Here is a 19,249-nt window from a genome sequence, read left to right as displayed (position 1 = left end):
CTGGTATAGATTAAATTTTATGTATCAGCTAGCACTATCATCGAAATAATTTGTCTTTCGTATTTGAATATCCAGTTTATTCGGCTATGAACTTGGCTATTGTAGTTAATTAGTTTTTTTGCAGTTCTATTCAGAAAATCTCAGGTAATATAAATCGTTACTTTAAGAAAAGATAAATTTATGTAACCTCGTTATATCACCGTTTTTATTCCTTAATAACTTTTATTTTACGATCAAGACGTGACTGCAGATAAGGACCTACAGATATGCCTTGTTTTGGGAAGGAATAATCCCTGCTTAAAGCTTGTTATGAGCGGCCACGTGACGGAGGGACGTATTTTGAGTGTTGTAAACTTCTATATAATTAGAATGTAGGCTGCGCCTACTCTTAATGGTAGGCTAGTATCCTGTAGGCCATGTCGTGTTTTATGCAAAGGCCAAATAACTGAAAAATATATAAGTAAGAATCTAATTAGGATAACCCTTTTTAATAAAATGAAACTTGGATATGAAAATACTGTAATTTCCTGTATAGTCGTATAAAAGTATCTGAAAGGATTCAAAAGATAAGGAAAAATGTGTCCATAATTAACTAAAGCAAGCCAAAGTCTGAATTATCCGACAAAATTGAGTGTAAATCAATCATACCGTTGTCCCTGGTGATTTTCTGTTCTTTGACGCTATGTGGACTTGTGGTTGGGTACGAGCGTTTCGTCAGAATATACTGCCTCCATTTTCAAGGCTGAAGCTGTCTAAAAGTCAATATGGCTTTATAAATCAGGAAACAACTTCTGTCATCTTAACCGCTGTGAGGAGCTCAAATCAGTAGGAACCGAATTTGAGAGAAACCGGACAAGTAGTTTCAGTACTGTTCCATGCGCACAGACAAATGGACATGACGAATGTTGACCGTGAGGGCAGGCTAGGTTGAGTTGGGTTGGGTTAGGTTAGGTTCGGTTCGGTTAAAATGTGTTGGGTTGAATTTGGTTGGAGTGTTGTTAAGTTGCTTTGGGTTAAGTTTCGTTGGATTAGGTTGAGGTTCGTTTAGGTTAAGTTGAGTTACGTTAGGTTAGGTTGAATTAGGTTGAGGTTCGTTTAGGTTAAGTTGAGTTACGTTAGGTTAGGTTGAATTCGGTTGAGGTTCGTTTAGGTTAAGTTGAGTTACGTTAGGTTAGGTTGAATTAGGTTGAGGTTCGTTTAGGTTAAGTTGAGTTACGTTAGGTTAGGTTGAATTAGGTTGAGGTTCGTTTAGGTTAAGTTGAGTTACGTTAGGTTAGGTTGAATTAGGTTGAGGTTCGTTTAGGTTAGATTTAGTTTGATTTTGCTTCGATATTATCTTAAAGATTATTCACTTCTCTGCACTTGGCGTTGGTTTGCTACAGATATGATTCTGGAGACTTATGTCTACTCTCCGCGTCCTGATTTTCGTCGTGTGTTTGCCAGAATGTTGTGCGCTTTATAGGGCGTTGATTTTGCAGGTTCGTGTTCAGAGGCATCCCCCAAGATCAACACTGATGAGTGTGACGTGTTTATGCAGTGTCGTTAAAGTCCTTTCAAATGACATCTAAATATTCGGCTGTTTTAATTGTGGCGTCGCGACGCTTATGGTTTCTTAACGTGTCCGATGGCATGCCGAGGTTCTTTTCTGCCGAACTAAGAATGTTCACTTACGATCTCCATGGAGCCGAGTCCTTCCTAAAAAGCCAACAGTCGGTCAGTCACTCAAGAAGTTCCCAACATTTTATTGAACCCGAAGGTTCATTACCGCGTTCACAAGAGCCCGCCACGAGTCCCTATCCAGAGCCAGATGAATCCAGTCCATACCACCCCATCCTATTTATCTCAGATCTATTATAATATAATCCTCACATCTACGTCTCCGTCTTCCCAGTGGCCTCTTTCCTTCTGGTTTGCCCACCAAAATCCTGTATGCATTTCTCTTCTCTGTCATGCGGGCTACATGCCCTGCCCATCTCATCCTCCTTGACTTCGTCTGTCTAGTTGTATTTGGCGAGGAGTACAACTTTTGAATCTCCTCGTTATGAAACTTTCTCCAGCATCCTAGTAATTCATCCCTCTTGGGTCCAGATATTCTCCCCAGCACCCTGTTCTCAAACACCCTCAGTCTGCGGATACCAAGTTTCAGACCCACACAAAACTTTCTATATTTTAATCTACGTTTTTAGACGGCGGACGAGGAGACAGAAGATTCTGAACTGACCGGTAGAAAGCGTCACCCGAATTCAGTCCGCCCTTCGTTGCCTCATGAATCAAATTTTGATTCGTTACTGTCGCTCCCAAATATCCGAACTTTGGCGCAGTTTCAAAGGATCCTTTAGCGATCTTCGCCTGCTTTCTGGTGACGAGACATCAACATATCACGTACTTTTCTCTGTGTTTACTTCTGGAACAACTTTCTCACTAGCCTCTGCGTCTTTGTTCATGGCATTTATGTCATCCTCCCAACATATCTACATCATCAGAATAGACCACAAGCTCACGTGTCCCATTCAGTTTCAGTCCCATTAGACCCAAAGTGGCTTAAAATAAAGTGTGTCCACGAGCTGGCCCTTTGACGTCATCAGCTGTTTGAAATAAATCCTATGTAGCCTCGTGCAAAAGTGTAACACAAACCTTTGCCTGTTTGTTGTCCTCCCATCGCACAGCACTGCTTCATGAAGCGAATGGACACGCCGTGAGCACACACGAGTAAGTGGCCTTCTATCGCGACTCATTGCTAATACGACTGACTCTCAAATTGGCTTGATAAATATGCAGTGTTCCGTGACGAACACGACCTGTACTCAGCCTCCAGTCCGTTCGTGTTTAGACAAAGACAATTTCGAATGCGGATTTTTAATTGGAACATATTAGTGAGAAGGAGACAGGAAAAATGAATATCGTATTACTCTTAAAATTCTTCGAAACGTTCTCGTCATAATTATCGTTCGTTGTGGGTCATTAATATCTTAACGCTTCTTGTAATTGGAGTAGCGTTAATAAAAAATCAGTGTGCTCTGCCCGGAGACGGTGCGAAGTCACATTGATCACGCCGTCTGCTGAAATCAGTTCGTGAGGAGGAAATCGGCCGACCGGAGTGGGGTCTGATCGTGTCGTGTCGGCGGACGAACGGATCTCCCTTCTGTTAACTGACCGTGTCTTCTGGTTGTCTCTCGTCAGAGTTTAGTTGCTAAAAACTTCTGAAAGAATTTATGCAGTTCCGGGGTTTCGGAAATTTGAATGTTAACGTCACTTATTTATGCGATGTGACCAAATTTAAGAAATCTGTGTTTATGCGCCATTCTATAGGCCTACATCAAAAGAAGCCGATATGCACTTGAAATAATGATCGCTTGTGTTTTTTTTAAGAAGTGTATGAAATGAACGGACGTATGTGAATTTCGTTTTCGTCTGACTCAGCATATTTATTTTTGGTGGATTCTCATTAAATTTGGTATTGGGGGATGACGTCTGTCCACACTTTCGAAGAGTGAATTCTTTTCTGTATCAGCCCAATCGTAATCCATATGATAACATTTAAATTACATGAAATTTAGTTCCAGTGTTATCGATGTTCTTAAAATCGAGTACTCGTAAAGATTTATATTTGCTATAAAATCGGCCTACGTGTTTATAAAAATATAGTTTCGTATTTTATAATTATTTATTGTGTGAGTGTTTACCACCAGCCAAGCTCTCTCTGTTTTACTCAGGCAGTTGACGATAAAACCGCGAAAATCAGTGTTCACGTGCATGTTAAGTCTCGCTTTGTAAGCTTTGGGTTCAGAGCCCGGTCACAATTTTCTGGTACAGAGAAAATCCTCCGAAGTAGATAGATCACAGCAGCTTACTTAAGATGTTCAGTGTTCGATTCCAGGGCAGTAAAAACGGGTTATCCTAACTGGTCGTTTTCGTGGTCATCTTTACGCCCTCCACGCAGATGCTGGGGGTAATGGGCACTTTGAATAGGCCACGACCTATTTAAACATTGAGAATAGCGTAGGATTTAAAGTTTTTACGACTGTGAGTCTGAAGATGGCTCTCTTCTGGGTTGTTGCACCGTGTAGTCTGGTAGAAGTTGACTGGCGTTTCAGAGGTACCTTTCCTGATTGTATTGCCCTGATTATGAAGGCAGCAAGTACCTCTGAAATGTCGGTAAACTTGACTACGCGGTCCAAAACCCCAAAATAACAGGCCTCTTCAAGGTATTTTGCTTTGCATCTAATTCACCAGAATATGCCTAGACGTGCACTTAATTAGGGAGGAAAAATTAGTGGTTCTGACGGCGCAACAACCCAGAAGACAGCCATCGTCATTGAGAATATTCTACGCATTCGGTGTACAAAATTCAATAGGTCCTAGGCTATACAGAATAGAAAGATTAATTTGAGAAACTGAGATAGTCGTATCATTAGGGATGCATTTTAATAAGAAAATCAATACTTCCATTTCCTTGTGATTTTCTGTAATTTTCAGTTGTAAACACTGTTTTTTTTAAACTTCGTACCAACACAGAATTGATCATCTGATTGAGGTAAGTCGGAAGTGAACTTGGTTTTTAGGAGTGCGTAAACATGAAGCAGTCGTTGGTTTGAAGTTGTTTCAAATCAGTTCTGTGGAATCGATATCAAATTATTGGTTAGCCTCTCGGACTGTTGTATTTCCCGCCTATCTGCATGTGATCGGAGCACGGAAGGCGATTCTTTCCTGTTTTAAGGGCAAACTTTGTTATCAGTTAAGTAAATCTCAGCGGTAATTCGATGTTTATTTACGAACATAAACAGTGAACGTTTCACGACGTTGATTTAAGTTAATGATACGGTAACTTATTTTATGGTATCTCTTTGACTAGTGAAAGTAAAGACAGACTGCTTTAATGACGTTCTGGGTACAGCCAGGCTGCAGACTAACTGAAAGTGTAAGTTCTGGGATTACTTGAACTTATTATTAAATGTTTTGTGAAAAAGGGTATCAGAAATTTGAGATTAATAATCCGTGTTACTCGTCGTAGGAAGTCCATCTTGGGAAAGTCACATTTGCCTCTCTGGTTATGAAATTCCCCGCTGTTTTTGTGGAATTGGAAGGTTCACTGCCGTGTTCAAAAACGCCCGTCAAAGGTCCCTACTCGTAACCAGGTTACTACAATCCACATTTCGCATTTTCTTCAAGGTCAATTTTAATATTATCCTTACTTTTACGCCTAGGTCTCCAAAGAGGCCTGTTCTCGTTTCGCCTTCCGACCTGAGCGTGTGTGTTGGCCTCGTCTCCTCCTCCATTCTTTCATAATAGTAATAATTATAATAATGAAAGTAATCGGTGAGAAAATACAAAGTTTCGAGCCCTTCGTTATGCAAATTTCTTCAGCGTCTTGTCTGTTCGTGAGCTTTGAGGTTTTGGCGCCGTGTAGACTCGTCCATGGATGCCAACGTTTCTGAGAAACGTGCTGTCTCCATCGTCAGTGCTGACATAAGAATGTTCTTATCTGATGTGTTGTGTGCTTATGAACTGAGGAAGGCAGACGCTCGACAGACTTGTTTGTCTTTCTGAATCGTGCCTGAGAACGGAGACATTGAATTATGTTAATGTTTTATTTTAATATTTTCCGTTAAATCACAATTTTAATAAGATAATAAAATATAAAATATTTAAAATATCATTTCACGTTCCGCATCGAATGATCGATTTACAAATTCCAATGATATTTTAAATATTTTATATTTTATTATCTTATTAAAATTGTGATTTGACGGAAAATATTAAAATATTAACCTAATTCACAATATGACGCAAATATACTACATTGAATTATGTTTATCGCTGAAACCTGTAACGTAGGGTGTGTAGGCAACTTTCTTTGCATGGATGTGATACCGTTTGCCGTCGTATAGGAACAGTTTGATGCTGTTCGAGAGATATTTGTTGGCAATTTTAGGACCTAAGCAGGGATTCAGAAGGTTATCATAACTATCAAGCCGAGAAACGTGATATTACTAAGACATGTAGCACGCATGGCAGAAATGAAAAATGCGTACAACATATTATTTTAAAGACCTGAAGCGAACAACCTTTTGGGGGGAGTGGATTCATCTGGCTCAGGACGGGGACCAGTAGTGAGCTTTTGTGAACACGGCAATGAATATTGTAGTTCTATAAATGGCTGGAAATTACTCGATCAGGTTTTCGGTAAGGACCACAGACTCATGCATGGCATCTGTGACTGGAACTACAGCAGAGTTAAGCTGTGTTCAGGCGAGCTACTGTAGTCGGCCTGAACACATGTGCAGAACTGTCCGTCGGCCCTCCCGTCTCGAAGGTTGCGCCAATCATGGGCCACAGCTGAATGCCCTGCTCCTATTGGCTGCCCTTCTGATAGGGCGCAGGTCCCGTCAGGTGGTGCCAATCCCAGGCATGGCACGTGAGGTCTGGGCAGTTCCCCCTCTGATAACTGCCGTGGCTTTGAATCCGGTCCGTCACTTCATTGAGCTCGGAGTAAGGATGTCGAATATTTTTTGGAGGCGTCGGATTGCGATGGCATTTAAAATTTTTCCAATGATTTGAGATTTTCGTAGTTCTGTGACCGGCCTACAGGAATCTGTTTACGTAACGTATACCAGGGGTCCGGACATTTTTATCATCTGTTAATAGACCCCTAAAAAAATAGTTTGGAGCGCCCAAATAAAAATGCGTGTACACTGCATAATTGTAAGTGGAAATTTAATTAAACCAATTGACAGGTCTAAACGAATTTGTCAGAGGAAATGTTTGAGTAGGCCTGATAGCCTGCGTGGCCTTGTTTTCGGTACTGGGGCCAAGTTAGAGCCCGTTTAAGGGATTTTTGACATTTGACTTTGAGTTCGCTACATTCGATTTTTCCCGAGCAACTTTCTGCTTCTCGTGAGAGGGTATATTTTGCTTGTAATAATAATTCATCAGCTGAACAAAGAAAAAACGGAATAATTTATACGAGCCTATTTAAATCTGTTTCAGTGGCACAAATAACCACTTTATGTTAACTGCTGTCAACGAAAAAAGTTGTCTCTAATTTAGGAGGGTAATTGTCTCTAGTATCATCGCCAGGAAACACCTCAAGTTCTTTTTATTATTGTTGTTTGTTCTTGAGATGTTATTCAATAACTTTAAACTCGCTGACAACGCTGAATAATTAAATATAATATTCATATAGGAGGAAAGTGGTTCCATCTGTCATCTGTCAGTGCCAGCACGCAAACAGCTCCTTCATCAAATATAAAATTAGGTCGGCTTGTCTTACTTCCGAGCAAAAGTTTTTAGACTTTTAAGAACTGAATATTAGAGTAGAATTAACTTCGTAGTTCAGTGGTTATCGATTTTGCTTTCGTAACGCTTTTCATTGTATTAAATCAATAATCAGTTTTGAGTTGCGTAACGGCGTGACGCAGTCCCGATGATATTTTGAGGTTCATCTTCCAGTAGAAATATTTGTCGCTTAAGGCCACATCTTATACAACGTCTTATTCAGCGTATGTTATGACCAATCTCCACTTACGCTTACATAACACGTTATCCTTTATTGCAGAGCGATTTTCAATTTGAGTGCGTGTTACAGCGCACGGTCTGTTCGTCGAGGTTTGAAGTTTAAGATTTGCTGTACGCGTGATAAGTTATCAGTAACCTGCTTTGATGAAGTTCAGATAAAATAGGGGTTGAGTTGTAAGTAGGATTTGTGGTTTTCTCGGTTCTGGCGCCATGTAGTCTTGTAGACGTCTGTCACCTTTCATATATCCTTCCTGTCTCTTTCGCTCTGATGATGGTGGCAGCAAGGACCTCCGAAACGTTGGTAAAATTCTAGCAGACTACACGGCGCTACAACCCAGAAGACAGCCATCTGGATTGAGTTGCGTTCGGTCTATTTGGACCAGACAGTGTTTAAGGATACTCATGCTATATTTTATGTAAATCTCTTGAATATTAAGGATATGAAGCATTCTGATTTTATAGATGGGGCCCGCGTGTTTGTGGAGACAGTTCAGGCCTTGGCAGAGTCCTGCAATGCCGACTGCCCGGTAGCCTGTGCTAGGTAGTTTCGATTTTTCCCGCTGCGTGAAATTTCTCGACCCTCCGAACGAGCAAAACGGCGGGTGTGTTGTGCCCAATGAAATGAAAAACGTCGGATTCTGTTGACCAGATTGAAATAAACTGATACACTGAGTTTCTGAAGCTGGAAAAGCCGGGTTGTTGCGTCGTGTAGTCTGATAGAAGTTGACCGACGTTTCAGAAGTACTTTTCCTGATGATGAAGGCAGCAAGTACCTCTGAAATGTCGGTAAACCAGACTACGCGGTCCAAAACCCCAAAATAACAGCCCTCTTGAAGGTATTTGGTTTTGCATCTAATTCGTGAAATTTAAGAATCTCACAAGCAAATAGTGTCAGATACCTCGCTAATTGCTGAGTTTTAGTTAAGCGTTTAGAATTAGGTCTCTGCGAACTTATTTGCATTTGTTCCGTGTAGTCTGGCAGACGTTTATCGACGTTTCAGAGGTACTTTCTCTTTGCCCGGATGATGGCAGCACATTATTTTAGCGGGTGATAGACCTAGTTCATACGGTTTCTAACATAATTTATCTTGTTCCGGGACGCATTCTGAACTATTGTCGTCTTAGACTAGGATGTTCTTTCTGAATCAGTGTTTGCGTACATTTGTGTTGTGTTGCGAGAGACTTTGCCATGTTTAAGAAGTTCTGTCACAAATTTATAAGACTATTATTTTACCTTCTAAGCCCTGCGTATGAATTTGATGAGGGCGAGGGTCCTAACGTCATCACACTATGTTAATTTGTATATGTTAATTAATATTTTAAATTATATTAGCTACTTCACGTGTATTTACGCCTTCGATTAGGCTTAATTATGAAACGAACTGACGTCAAAAGCAAGAAACTCGTTAGAAAATAAATTATTGACGGGCTGTCGTATTGATCTCAATCACAAAGTTTTTTTAAATTAAAAAACTGCTCTTTGCCTTACGTAAGCTCGACTTCTTACGTAACAAAACTTGCGAGCCTCGGCCTCGACAGTGTTCAGGTATTGGAGGCGCTCACAAAGACGAGATTAAATGAGGAATGTACCAGAATCTGTGGTGGATTAATGGACTATTTAGCGTGATAGTAATGTCACGCTGCCCCGTGGAATAAATAAACCAATGTGGATTTTGGTGTTGTCGGTTGTAATGGTGTCACAGCCCAGAAGACGAACATGGACACACGTAACGCCGTGAGAACCTCAAAGAGTATTATAGTAGAATTCGCCTACCTGTAATTGTTTCACTGAGATTCCGAAGGCCATGTTCTATATAAGAATAACTTTTTATGGTTTTCGAAGTGCCAAATGCCAGTCTTTAAAAACATCCCATCACATCACATTTTTCATAGCCAAGATTTGTTATCTTGATTTATTTAACCACGTGACGTAGAATCGTGGGATTGGAAATTCATCATGAGCTGGATAAGGATGTGAAAGGAAGCGCTTGTGTCCTATTCTTCTGGTATTTTCCTGGGGGGCTGATGAGAATTGAGAAATATATATCATGATAGTCGTCGATATGCAGGCTAAGATTTGAAGGCGGGACTTTACAGATACGAAGGAGTTTTAGTCAACGGTGACATTTGGGCCTGAGATATGATGACCAACGCTTACATGTGAGTGCGTAAGACGCATTCTGCTTTACATTTTCATTCGGAATTCAGTTTCTCAAATCTTACGCTAGAGTCGTCAGGTGTGTGCCTTGTATCAATAAATTTGTGGGTTTAAAGTACCTTAATGTTTTGTTTATTTTCATACGAGTTTCATAGCGTGTAAGTCCATTTTACGTTAATTACGTTGCATAATTAGTATCGCCTGCTGAATGTCCATCATAAATTTGCACGTAAGTGGTTCCCCATATGAAACTCTGTGATTATGTGCCACTCGTTTCAGGCATGATCATTAGATAGAATCACAGTTATTGTAGAAGGCAGCAAGTTACACGTTGCTGGTGTCATCATCTGGCGTAATATGGACGTAAACAAATCAATTCGATAATTCGTAGTCTTATCAGGCACATGATAATGAAAAGATCTTATTGGGCAGCTGACCCTCAAATCCTACAGAATTTAAAAACCTTTCTGTGCATGCGAAACAAGTGATATAACTCCAACCATGGCCATCAGGAGCGCAGCCGTCGACATCGGTTCCATTCCATAATATTTATGACCGCTGGAGTTCCGTGAAATGCGTTAGAGTTTTTCATATGCTGTAAGTTTAATTTCTCTGTGTTTTTTTTAAATTATTTGAAGTATGTCACTTAGTTTTTAATCCTATGTAAAAAATAAACGAGCTCATCGAATTCCCCTGAAATTGATCGATTGCCATCCAAAAGGGAAAATACCATTGCAGAGATGGGGGAATCAGTTTGTCTTATCCTGGAATCGGGAAGGGTCAACCCTTGTAATAATAATAATCCGTGGCGTAACAGCCCTCTGAGAGCCAAAGCCTTGTACTCGACGATTATTATTTGAGACCTTTTAGATTATTTCCGTATGTTATAAAATAATGGCATTTTAATGACCTCAGCAACAAGAAGCCGGTTTTTCTCTCGTTCAATAAAAATATTTGTAGGGCAAGGTTCAAAGTACGTAGTGAACCTCAGCCCTGAGATTGATACAGAATGTTTTATTCCGAAACGTCGGTACCTACCTATATATAACTCCAGATGGAGTTACGACCTACAACACCAACATCGACCGCCGTGATAACCTCAGATCTGACAGCCTTTGTGGAAAATGCAGGCGACTTTGCACTGAAGTAGGAATTCAGCCGAGCTGAATCGTACAAAGTGAAATTTTAGTACAAATTTGTTGATTTGAACGTAGTCGGGTCGTAAAGAGTGGGTTTAGGGCGAATGGATCGTTGGTAATTTAATGACCCTGCATTAACTGCCAAGATTTTTTAACGATGACCGTCGTAACGAGTTTGATCAAAATATAAAATCTGGCTAGGTTATTGAGGGTAACAACTGACAGTCAGACTTTACATATTACGTGGTCATACACGGAAGGAAGTTAAGAACTCTGCAGGAATAGGATTCGGCTGTTTTTACCCAGTACAACAACGCAATGACGTCAGTGACCTATTGTGAGTGAAGTATTGAATTTTTCTTATGTAACTTAAGTTGAGCGTGCTCAAGGATGCTTTGAAAAGAAAGCTTACTGCTTGTTGGTAAAATGACTGCCAGTTTGTAGCATAATGATTATTGCAAATGAAATATTTAAATAGTCGTATTAATTATTACCTTCAGAGTTCCCAACTAATGGCCCGCGAATCGGTGCCGACCACTGCTTTAAATTAAGTCAGCGTTTAAAAAATAATTTTAATTAACGTATTTATATGAATCCTTTCTGAATGTGGCGAAGTTCGGACATATTAGCGACTGCGGTAACAAATCAGAACTGCGTTACTTATGAAATTGAGGGCCCTTGAGATTATGCGAATCTTTGTTGTTGTTCAATTCAGGTTATTTTATCGTATGGTCTGCTGTATGGAAACACGAACATCAAATATTACAAACTACGCTTTGCCTATCTTTTTGTGTGGGTGTGAAACCCGGTCTGTCGCGTTAAGACGCTGAGGGTGTCTGAGAAAACGGTGCTGGAAAGAATATTTGGGCCTAAGAGACCTCAAGTGGCAAGGAGAATGAATAAAATTGTACATTTCATAATCGGTGTTCTTTACCAAATATTATTAGGATGGTACAATCAAGAAAGATGAGATGAACGGATCATGTAGCACGCATGGGGAGATGATAATCTCTTACATATCTGTATTTATATCAGTCTCAGTCACTGAAATAACCCCCCCCCCCCCCCCCCCCCCGTAAAACACACCTCTCTTTGCTGCAACCGTTTGAGTTGACAGTGACAGTGAGTAGGTAAATTTTATTGTCAGATTATTAAATTATGATTGGACCATTTTCCGTTTGGACGTTTTATTTCGTGGACTTTTGAAAAGGACAAACTAACCTGCGAGTGTCTAACTCCATGGGGTGGACATATCTTTGAGAAACTGAAGGTATTTCACCCAATGAATAATTTCCTCGTCCTTTATAAAACCTGTAGCTTCACTACTGTGCTGACAGACCAAGCTGTTGTTCTCTGTCCTGAGCCGGGTAAATCCACAAGATCATTTTTAATATTATCTTTACTTGTACGCCGAATTCACAACGTGGTTTCTTCCTTTGAGGTTTTATGGCTGAGTTATTTTAACATTCTCATTTCCCTTGAACTGATCGCCCTTATAATATTTGGACTAGGCGTGTGTGTGACTTTTTCTGGCTTCAGGAAATTTAAGTCGCCTGTCAGTGGCGGATCACACATACTGGATTTTGGATCAACACTGTCTTCCACGTTAGTGATGACTGGCCCAGTTCTCCGGAGCCACTAAATTGATTTGTAATGCGGGAATGTCACTTGGTGTTCAACCAAACTTCCCACAATTACAGACAAAAATCATTAATATTTCATAGCTGTGTGGTACTGAGGTAAAATTAAGCTCTACTCGGCTTCTGAGAAAATATTAAATATTAATTCAAATTTCCTTTTTTTTCTCTGTTATTTAGTTAAACACTATGGAATTATGTTGTTAATTGAAGCAATTCTGATCTAAAGTATGGACTTCAAAATTTCCTGACATGTCTTTCTACAGTCTGTAATGTAATTAATTATGTTACAAATAGAAACTCTTCTTAACGCCACTAAACTCGCGTGCAGAGAGTAATTTAATATCTGTGCGTGCGTGAAGCAGGCGCCTGTAACCCCGCAGACCGAGAACAGGGGTTCCAAAACACGATGAAATTAGATACACAGAGTTGTAGCTCCAGTAAACTTATAATTTTGTAAAAATTGATTAGATAAATGCACGTAACATTTTAGCTGAGAAAGCTGAAGGAAAGAAACCACTCGGTAGACCAAAGCGTGAAGGTAAATTAGATGTGAAGTCCCTGTACCTAATTAACCACCACGCCATGAAGATATTTGGGTGAGGGAGGGAGGGGCGCTCTGTGTAAAATTTCAGAGTCCCCACATGCCTGATTGGGGTTGGGGGTGTCAGGGGTGTATCTGACGCTTATTTTTGTAGTGGCCAGAAATGGCTGCTTCCCCGCACTGTGCATACTGGCGATATTTGTTGCTAATACAGCACATTACACAGCAGAATGCTTTTAATAAAGATTGTTCTGGAGGTCCTATTGCCCCTGCGTGGCCGTGGTCAGGACCTCGGCTTACAGGGCCAGAGGTCTCTGGTCTGATAGGTGTCTCGCTATACGCCACGTAGGCGCTTGGGGGCAGAGTGGTGTAGCCCCTGCTCATTCTTAACCTCGTTAGGATTCTCTAATTCGGTGTAGAAATTTAGAACATCGATAAACTTGTGTACGATTTAGATTCTTGAGAATGAAGGGTGTGTAAGGTCACTTTTGGTATTAATGGTTTATGAACTCCGTTTATAAAGACATTAAGACAATCGCGTGCAGTTGAAGTGTCATGTCTTTATCGTGATCTCGATAAATACTGCACGATATTTCTGGTTTTATAAAAGTTCCTTTCGTTTGGAATTGTGTGACGTAGTTTTTGGCTGTTATGCGTATTTTATGTTCTGAAACGCGCGAATATTTTTAGTTTGTATATTCATCGACGTCAACAAAGAAAATAAAAAAAACATGCTTCATTCTATTTAAATTTTCAAAACTAGTTTCAGTACTTTCTATTTTAATATTATACTCGTATTAGTATAGAATGGTGTGGAGTGGATTTATCTGGCACCAGTGCCGATACACCAGAGTACACTATAATGAACCTTTGAAAAATAGACTGCGAATTTCTAGACAGGCTGAGCGACTGTTAGCTTCTCAGCAAGAGCTAGTGGAGAAATATACCGTTGGTTATATTTATGACTTATGCGCCTGCAGGCAATTTAGGGCAAGATTCGCAATCTAGAAATAGTTCGAAATATTACCACTACGCGGAGTATTGATTGGTTGCTGATGCTGCCATCTGTGTGCAATCAGGTTAGAGTGCAAGTAGCTTAACAGAAACTTCATAGATGGCAGAGTTGTAAAGCTCGACATTTATCGATTGGTACGTGAATGGAACCAAATGTATCGAAACGAAAAACAGGCAGGACTTTCAAAATTAAAAGAAATTTATGGTTAATTGGTGTGTACCAACAGTGGTGCGTGGTTATGTGACGAGAGGCTGAACTAAAATTTCTGCCCTTTGTCGGAACTCTGTAAAGACGACACGAATCCAAATGGTGATCTAGGTTTCTTTTGCCGCAAAGTAGTTTGGCTGTAAGTCCCCGTTTCGGGGGAACATACTGCTTCCGTCTTCAGAATTGAAATTTAATCATCATGGTTTTCCGCCTTGTATTATTTTGGGTGTATGACAGCGTATGGAGAGGACATACTACACCTTCATCCTCGAAGATGGAAGCAGTATGTCCATCTAGAATATTACATAGCAGAAGAAGCTGGTAGATCAGGATCTAGAAATCTTTGCGACTTGCCCGACTGCTTTGATTTCGTACGTTTAGCGACAAGTACCAGACTGCACATTCCAGCATCCGAGAAGGCAGTCATCTTCAGTTTGACGTATTTTAAGATGAAAAGAATCCTCTTTTATTCACAGAAATGAGTTTTGAAGAGTGTGAACATTGTGTTTCAGATGATCAACTTCGGTCCCTCGCGCGGTTTTTGTCAAGGGGGCCGGGGGGGGGGGGGCATTGGCTCCCCCGGAGCGTTCGGGATGCTGGAGCGCGCAGTGCAAGTTGACGCTGCGTGTGAAGTGGACGCAGAACGCGCGCTGAACGTCGATGGCTGCTGACAGGTAAGAGAGACAGCGACGCTTAGCGTCTGTTTACATCTGGGGTCACAGTTGGAGTTGACAAGAGTTAACTAAACTGTCTGTTGCGCCTTGCGCTCCGTGTGTGATCTGCTGATGTCTCTCGCCTTGTAACTGAGACATCGAAACAGGTGTTTTCAAGTTGAGAATTCCTTACTTTTATTGTACGCATCTGTGAACAGAGGTCGTCTGGCCTGGATCACGATTTATTAAAATTTCACCGGACCTTGTCCATTATCCACATTGTTTGCACGCGGTTGACAAAATGAACGCATGATGGGGAGGGTGTCTCCGACCTTGTGCCCGCATGTTTCGTCACGTTATTTTTGTCCAGCAAAAGTACGACAAGTACAAAGGTCTTTTCGCGACTGATTTGTGACATTTCATCGTCTTCATAAATCAAGATCTTGAAGGCATGTCTGGACGCTTGCCCGTTGCAGAGAGACTTTGCCGTATTTATTATATTTACGGTCCATTCATAGAAGATATGTGTGACATTTGACCTCTTGTTGTTGGATTCTTCCTCCCAGATTAAAATTCCTTGGTTCACGGCGTATTGTGTCGTCATGTCAGCTGTATAGCCGTCAAGGCTGTGTTCGGTTACAGCGTCTTTCGTCCTTCTTCTAGAACGAATTTGCTAAATGCAGGAAGATTTGAGGTTCTCGTGGCTGTGATTCTGGGTTGTAGCGCCGTGTAGTCTGATAGAAGTTTACCGACGTTTCGGAGACCAATTCTACCTCCATCATCAGGGCGATGAATAAGTCGTAGCCCTGATGATGGCTACAGCAAGGACCTGTGAAACGTTGGTAAACGTCTACACGGCGCTACAACCCAGAAGACAGCAATCTTTCTCTAAATTAGTTAAAAGTAATTATTTTGAGCAGAGAGAATCATTTAACAGTGTGTGTATGGGTTGACCTTCAGCGCTTTGTCGAAACATCTCGCAGAGAGAGGTCTGAACTAACATTTGTTCCGGTGAGGTGCTTAACGAGACGCCACCGACTGTGCTGGCAGCTCAGTAACTAGGAACACGCTCCGATAGATTTCTGCCGTGCGGGGTCTTTGTACATTCGAATTTTACTTCTCATTAAGGGAAATGATGAAATATGAAGCGGGAATGTGACTTTTTAGTTCCGATTGTAACCACACTCAGGTGAAGGAGACAGAAAGGCTTGATCTACAATGCTGAAATTTTAATTCATTCTCTGTCTGTCACTCATATAAAACTGCCCTTGTATTAGAGTCTGTGTCGATTGAAATGGGCCTTTTCCGTTTTGTTAAACTGCAGCGTTTTTACAATTTTATTTATAAATTACAGTATATGACAAAACATCTTGACGGCGTCTAAAGCCACACCAAAGTCTCCGCCAGACCCCACCGTAGGCGCCACCATAACCTGGTTTGCATTTCTTGCTACCAGTCGATACCGTCAGAATTTAATTTCAGATTTTTCGTAACCTGTGGTGAAGCCTGAATACAAAAAAATAATTTCGTCGAGCGTAATTCTCGACAAAGTGATTTTCAAGTCGAACAAGAAATTGTCCGGTTCTAATAAAACCCGAATTTTCATTACCATATCAAATCTAAAACTTCTTGACGATGGTGAAGAGTCAATTGAATAAAAATTTACTTGGATATTATCCATCGTCTAGTAAATATAAAACGTAAAACGACGTTTCGGAGATGGGACTCTATCTCCGTCTTCAGGTTCCTACACAGTTAATCCCTATCTCCGGAGATAGGGATTAGCTCTATATTTACTAGACGATGGATAATATCCAAGTAAATTTTCATTACCATGTTCATAGGAGCCCGCCACCTGCTCGTATTGTGAGCCAGCTGCATCCAATGCACATAAAACTTCTTTGTTTAGGCTACGATTTTAATGTTTTCGTCCGAGCTTGGCCTTTGCCTTCGTGAAGTTATCAAACTATTTTCATATCTGACGTAGGCCTATCCAAATAATAATTGACGAAAAGTACAATTTATGAAGCTGCTCATCGTGTTATTTTCTCTGTCGTCTTCCAATTAGTAAAAAAATTGCCTGCTCAGCACTCGCTTGTCTCTCAATAAGTTGTGCCGAGTGCGACTGTCGCCCTTAACCCGTTACCTTAGTGACGACTCTTCTCGTCACTGCCGTGGGCACATGACCCGAGATATTTCGATGGTAACAAGTAGCTAGCTCATTACATCCGTCATTTGAACGGGCCCGCTCATATCGTGTTACTTTGACGACAAATGAGGATCTACACGCGGCTTGTCGAGGCTTTTCGAAGTCCGTTTGCCGACTGCAGGGTGCATCGGCCCTCTGACCTCACTGTTTGAAGGGGCCTGTTGGCTTCCTTTCTTGTGATGTTTATAGCGACGACCATGGACGTTGTGGTCCAGTAATGGGATGGGTAGTTCAGGAGTTGGCCCTGCCACTTTGTAAAGTTTGTTACTGACATTAGGGGCGGAGAACTTACAGCCATCTCACGTGGCACCTACTGAAACATCCGTGTTCTTAGTTCGGGTGGAAAGTAGGATGTAATAACGAAGAAAAGAAAGGAGGTTGGAAAGAAAACAGGACGGGAAGGAAGAAAGAAAGATAAATGAACGAAAGGACAAAGGAAGTACGGAGAGACAGAGTAAAGATGAATTAGATAAAAGAAACATGGTAAGAAAGGGATAAAGGAAAACGCATTGAAGAATTTAAAAAAGAAGGAACAATAATTAAGGAACTTTGACTTCAGCCCTGAAGATGAAGACAGTATGTTCGTCTAGAACGTTGGTATCTACACGGCGTAGCAACCATATTCGGTCATGAGAATGGAAGAAGGAAGACTTTTCGAAACGTTGGCATCTGTCAAGTCCGCGGGTCGCTGCAGATAAAAAGGCCACAATCGACGTTTTTCATCGCCGTGAGGAACGTCAAGTCTCATATGGGCTGATGCTTCAGAGAGATTAAGTGAAAGGGAAATGAAGAAGATTGTGATCCGTCTCGAGTGGGGGGGGGGGGGGGGGGGGTCTCAGAGCGCTTTGTGAATCTGTTGTAATGAGCGATCACTTGAATGTTACGTTAATGATTCAAGAAAAAGACGTGGAAATTCAATTTCCTGGACCGTCACGTCCTGTGGCATCCGAGAAGAAATGAACGAAAAATCCCATAGAACAGCTGTCGCTTGTAAGCAAGAACAAGACATCTGAAAATCGCGTCTGTACGAGTCGGGTTTAGCTGCGTTCGAGGGTTTATTCGTCGACGTGTTCCTTAAGATTGCACAGTAAATTGGAGCCAGAGAAACAAAGAATTGCATCACAGTTTAATGTTTCTTAATTTATAATGTGATTAAATTATTATAGGCTTACTCGTTTGTGATTACTTGTGTGTGAAAATGCCAATAACGTCGATAATCGCCGATGCGAGCAGTAAACTCGATTCTGTCGGTTATGTAGTGTGCGCCAATCCCACAGCCGTGTATTCATTCATTTGTTCGACTGTCGTCGTCTCCCGCATAACTTCGTAACCGTTTGCCCGATTTCAGCGAAACTTGGCAGGATCGTAGAGCCGAAAGTGACATGGTCCTCGCGAGATGAGAATGACTTAACGTGATGTTGCCCTGAGCATTGTTCTTGCTACTTACGTTCTCCCCTCAAAGTAAGACACCGCGTTTAACGCCCATAGACCGGGAATGACCTGGGGGAAAAAGTAGCTGTTCTGTACGTATTTATCTTAGGGTTTTATAAATTACGCGGCCTGAGAACAGTTTTCGAAGTGATTAAGAAGAAACATTTTTAAAAAATATAGGCATATTGTTCCTGTAATTTCTTCAGAAACATGGTTTCTCTTTATCAGTGTTGTTCTCACTTGAATTTTCAAAGAATTTTGCTTACTTTTGCATTACGTTATGGCTTCGTTTGTGACTTTAATTCTGGCTAAGTTTACCGACCTGTGAACCAGCGTGTACCGTGCTCCACAGTTTGCGGTCCCTGGCGTTCTGTGCTGTTTGCAAGACGTCCAGACGCAGTGGTGTGTCGCACTGCAGAGTATCAGACGCGGATTGCGCTGTAACAAATCCACAGTTTCCAATTTGAATGATCTTGGAAAGTGGCCACTTCGTAAGACGGCGGGCGGAGTGACGTAGAACCAGTACAAACACGCAGAGTAGCCACGTTTATCCGGAGCACGTATCTTCCAGGCGCGTTTCTCATTGGCCTCCGTCTTCGTCCGTTGTAGACGAAAGCGCGTTGTTTCGAGGCTCATTACGGTGCAGATGTCGTCGTGTGTTGTGCAAAAATTATCTTGCGTCGTATTTCTTCAAGTATTCACCACGGAGATAAATTTTGCAAATTCAAAAATAATGTATCT

The 19,249-nt window shown here is 41.2% G+C and overlaps 1 protein-coding gene across 2 annotated transcripts in view; it reads left to right on the top strand.

Moving 5' to 3' along the window:
• The window catches only part of LOC110833841 (lutropin-choriogonadotropic hormone receptor), a 137,309-nt gene that overhangs the window by 86,144 nt on the left and 31,916 nt on the right, over positions 1 to 19,249 (top strand). For both annotated transcript variants that reach the window (XM_087352755.1, XM_087352754.1), the window contains exon 3: positions 14,728 to 14,889. In XM_087352755.1, coding sequence (XP_087208881.1) covers positions 14,876 to 14,889 — 14 coding nt within the window. In that variant the 5' untranslated portion in view covers positions 14,728 to 14,875. The remainder of the gene's footprint in view (positions 1 to 14,727; positions 14,890 to 19,249) is intronic.

This window comes from Zootermopsis nevadensis, unplaced genomic scaffold (genome assembly GCF_977971745.1).
Source record: "Zootermopsis nevadensis isolate Lab colony 2312 unplaced genomic scaffold, Znev_1.0 Znev_ptg000021l, whole genome shotgun sequence".
NCBI lineage: Eukaryota > Metazoa > Arthropoda > Insecta > Blattodea > Termopsidae > Zootermopsis > Zootermopsis nevadensis.
This window is presented reverse-complemented; position numbering and strand designations above follow the sequence as displayed.